Source organism: Echinococcus granulosus, assembly GCF_000524195.1.
Source record: "Echinococcus granulosus chromosome Unknown EG_S00051, whole genome shotgun sequence".
Classification (NCBI taxonomy): domain Eukaryota; kingdom Metazoa; phylum Platyhelminthes; class Cestoda; order Cyclophyllidea; family Taeniidae; genus Echinococcus; species Echinococcus granulosus.
The window spans coordinates 6,963-10,637 of NW_020170431.1; the positions used below are offsets into that span (position 1 = coordinate 6,963).

At 43.7% G+C, this 3,675-nt stretch overlaps 1 protein-coding gene across 1 annotated transcript; it reads left to right on the top strand. All coding sequences in view use genetic code 11, as the record gives it.

Annotated features, from left to right (window-relative positions):
- Window positions 1–922: 922 nt before the first annotated feature.
- EGR_06105 (hypothetical protein) lies at window positions 923–2,095 on the top strand (the record flags this gene model as incomplete). Its single annotated transcript, XM_024495354.1, has 3 exons — window positions 923–998; window positions 1,037–1,295; window positions 1,339–2,095. The coding sequence occupies 3 exons, from the start codon at window positions 923–925 to the stop codon at window positions 2,093–2,095; spliced, it is 1,092 nt and encodes a 363-aa protein (XP_024350185.1).
- Window positions 2,096–3,675: the final 1,580 nt, after the last annotated feature.

Sequence of the window (3,675 nt, forward strand, 5' to 3'; positions counted from 1 at the left end):
AAGGACTACTTGTCTCACTATAGAAATATGCCTTGTATTCGCTATTCTAAGTAGTTACTTTAAACAGGGCTTTGTGTTAAAATCTATGGGAAGAATTGGGAAATATACTGACGTTATCTTCGGCGCTGAGATCATCGAAACTTACGTAAGTTAAAATTAAAAACTACCCACCCAAAAGGTAAATAAGCGGCTGTGCTTCCGACAAACAAAAAGTTATGCAATATTTCGTGATGTGTGGCCTTACAGCCACAAGTGGGAGTGAAATATTCACGAACGATTCATTCATAACCATTGTAGGACTAATAAAATTGCATTTCTTCTTAAAATCATAATGCAAAAAATGTGGTAGAGGTTGTTGTGTGAAAAGCCAGTCAAAGTGATACTTACCCATATCAGTAAAGTGAATTTTTTAAGTGCATCGAATTTTATGCTATTTTACAATGCACGCTGGGTGGTGTGCGGTCTCGTGTGTGATGTTTTATGGGGCTCAGTAAACATTCAGCTACAGTATACTAAAAGTCAATGGGATTATGGAGGTCCAGTTTGATTGTAGTGAGGATTTCATTAAGTATCTTGGGTCGACCCGCTTTTCTACATACGATGCTTTTAATTCAAACCTCGAAGCATTTCAGAAGGTACATGCTCCCCTTGCTAACCTCTTGCCTTCTTGACAACAGGCTAGTCATACTTATTTCAAACCAACAAGCTCTACCTATTTTCCCTTGGAAACCATTGAACGGCAGCTACTTTTCTATAAATACATTCGTTTTGCATGTGAAATGCACCGAAAGTCTGTCGCAAAAAACGGATTCGGGTAAATATCGGGATTTTAATGATATATTCTAGTTATGGAGGGATAGGCTGTCCGGCCTATTTTACGGTTGGATCCCGCAATTCTCAGCTTGGTGTTGTTAAATATTATATGGTTCATAACCACGAGGGCTATCCCGAAGTCGAAGCTGCAGATATGATACCGGAACAATGCATAACTGAGGAGAGTGAGTTTTCCATAATTCATTCCAATTTACTGATCTAGATGACGTCAGTGCCGGTGTCGATTGTACAGCAATCTTTTTGGACATATTTAAGGACAAAATGTTTAACAGTTTTACGGAACTACAGACAAAAATGGATGAATTCCAACGCATCACTGGTTCTCTTTATGGGAAGCGAAATACAAAACGCTTCCCTGCTGAGTCGCCTTACGCACACACCTTGGTTTACAAGTCCTTTGCGTATGAATGTTATCATTACGGCACGCACAACTGCGACGCATCTATCCAGCGAGTTCGAAGGTAAATCGGGGACTTCTGTTCCCATTAGCTATCGTCCACTTAGATCCGCTAAGATTGGGTGTCGCTCAAGAATCCACGTCAGCTGCTATCGCAACAAGCTCAAAATCGTGCGTTTTGATGTGAAACACAATCACGATGTTGCGCCAGAACACGCTAAAGCCTATCCCCGGAATCGACGGTTAACCCAACCCCAATTAGCCATTGTAGGGAGTATGTTTCAAGCCAATCAGGACAGTCATGCAATAAAGGACTTTATTGAGAGTAAGTTGAAACCCCGCTTCGAAAGCCGATTCTTAGACACATTCCACACACCATGCACTATGTCCGACGTACGAAACATCAAAGCTAAACTGAAAGCATCTGCACAAGCCTCGGCAGCAGCGGTTGTGGGAGCTGTTGAGGATGAGGAAGTGGAGGAGGATGAAGAAGACGTTTTGCCGAACCTGCCACCCTTGCCTCAAGATACTAGCCTCGACGATATGATAACTCAGCTTACCCCCCAGCTGGAACACATCCAAGACCTAGTAATATCCTCTCCCAGTCGTGAAGTCCTTGAGTCTCGTGTGAATTGTCTCAATAGACTAATTGAAGTCTGGCAGGATGGGAAGGAGGCTATAGTTCTAGTGCCCCAGCGTCGTGTTCTAGTGAGTACGGAGCGGCGAGAGGGAGAACTTGTGCAGCACGCCTTTGTGGAGGGCTCACAAGTCCGATCGACGCAATTGCAGCCGGCCAAATCCTCTCCTGATGGTCATGACGACATTCACTATCATCACACCTCATCTGAAAACTTTCTCCTCTGACTACACCGTTGGTCTCTGTGTATCTAGCAAACTGTGTAAAATCACTTCTCTTCCGCGTATTCCATCAACTTCGGGCGTGAGGTTGGGGGACGCCGCATTTTTTCCCATTTGTGTGGAATTCACTCGTACTTTCAGATGCACTTTCTGAATCTATCTACTTTTAACGTTTATTACCGGCATCATGTGTTTGACTGTCTTCCCGTCGCACATGTGTGACAGATCCGGTTGAGCTGAAATGAATTGTGGCGGAAAGGGGAGTGGTTGATTTCGTCATCTGAGCTATGGTGGTTGATGTGTCTCGATGAGCGTGGTGACAAGTGTGCCCCTCGTTATGGCGACGCAGGTGTCATGTCGGTCAGTACAAAAGCAGTGAGCTAGGCGAGAGTCTAGTGCAAGGAGCTACTTTCTGTGGGGTAGTTGGCGTTTGTGGTGGGAAGATTTCACCCCTAAGTATGTACAGGGAGCACAGTTTGGTTTTTTAGTTAAACCTCAACAGATTTGGAAAAAATGGAACTTTTAATGAGGTGATACTTTACCAGTGCACATTTATGCATTGATTTGTTACCTTGAAGTCGTCGAATACCTTATCAGAGAATTTTGATGGAATGGAATAGTGCCTATTTGGACTGCACAGATTGCCACCGTCTCCTAATAGCTGTTTTAAGACCTCAATATCATAAACTTTCCCGGGATTTCCCGCCTAATACCATCTGGAATAACTCGATTTTTAGAGCGGTGATGTTGGTATTAACGACAGTAAAACACAATTACCAGAAAATAACCTCATTATTGCATAATAGAATCGGCGTTTATTTCTTCAGACTTGGATTTAATTTTCTTTGGAATGAGTGGACTGATTAGATGGAGGAAATTACTTTTTGTCACGCTGATCAGGGTTATGCCTGTTAAGCGTACGCTTCTTCCTTAAAGGTGGATGAGGCCCTTTCTTGTTTTAAGGATGCAATCAAACACACACGCACATTACATATCCCCCTCGTTTTTTTTTGAGAACGGATGTTTTTGGTCTCTGAGTGCCTCATTTCTGGTCGTCTTTATTCGTCCGTTCAAACGTTGACTTCATCCTCGCATCTGACAGACGGCGTACCTTCACACGGACCCGTCCTGCTGTGAGGATCGGTGATTGGCTGAGTACGGAGGTGTGCATTGTAGAAGAGGTAGTTTGTTGGGAAGATGGCTCAGAATGGATCCTTGCTTCATACGTTTTTTTGGAGGAAGAGGTTGGGGGCGGGATCGCCTTGTATAGCTGAACTAGGTCCCCCCTCGGTAGAAGTTATTCTGACTGCATTTGCCGTGAAGTTTCTTCTACTTGACAGATTACGGTTGTAAGAATTCCTTTGAAATGTTGAAAACTTGTTTTACCTCTTCTTTAAGGCTCAGTTCTTACTCAGGGATATTGTGGATTGCTACTTCCGTGTTCGGTACGAGAATATCGGTAGGTACCCCCATTTTACCGCTTGAGGTATAGATTGTAGCCTGGTAGGTGAGGTGGACTCGTCCTCAGTGAAAGCCATTGGTAGCTCAATCAGCGTGCTATTAGCTCTTTCCATCTGTCCATTGTC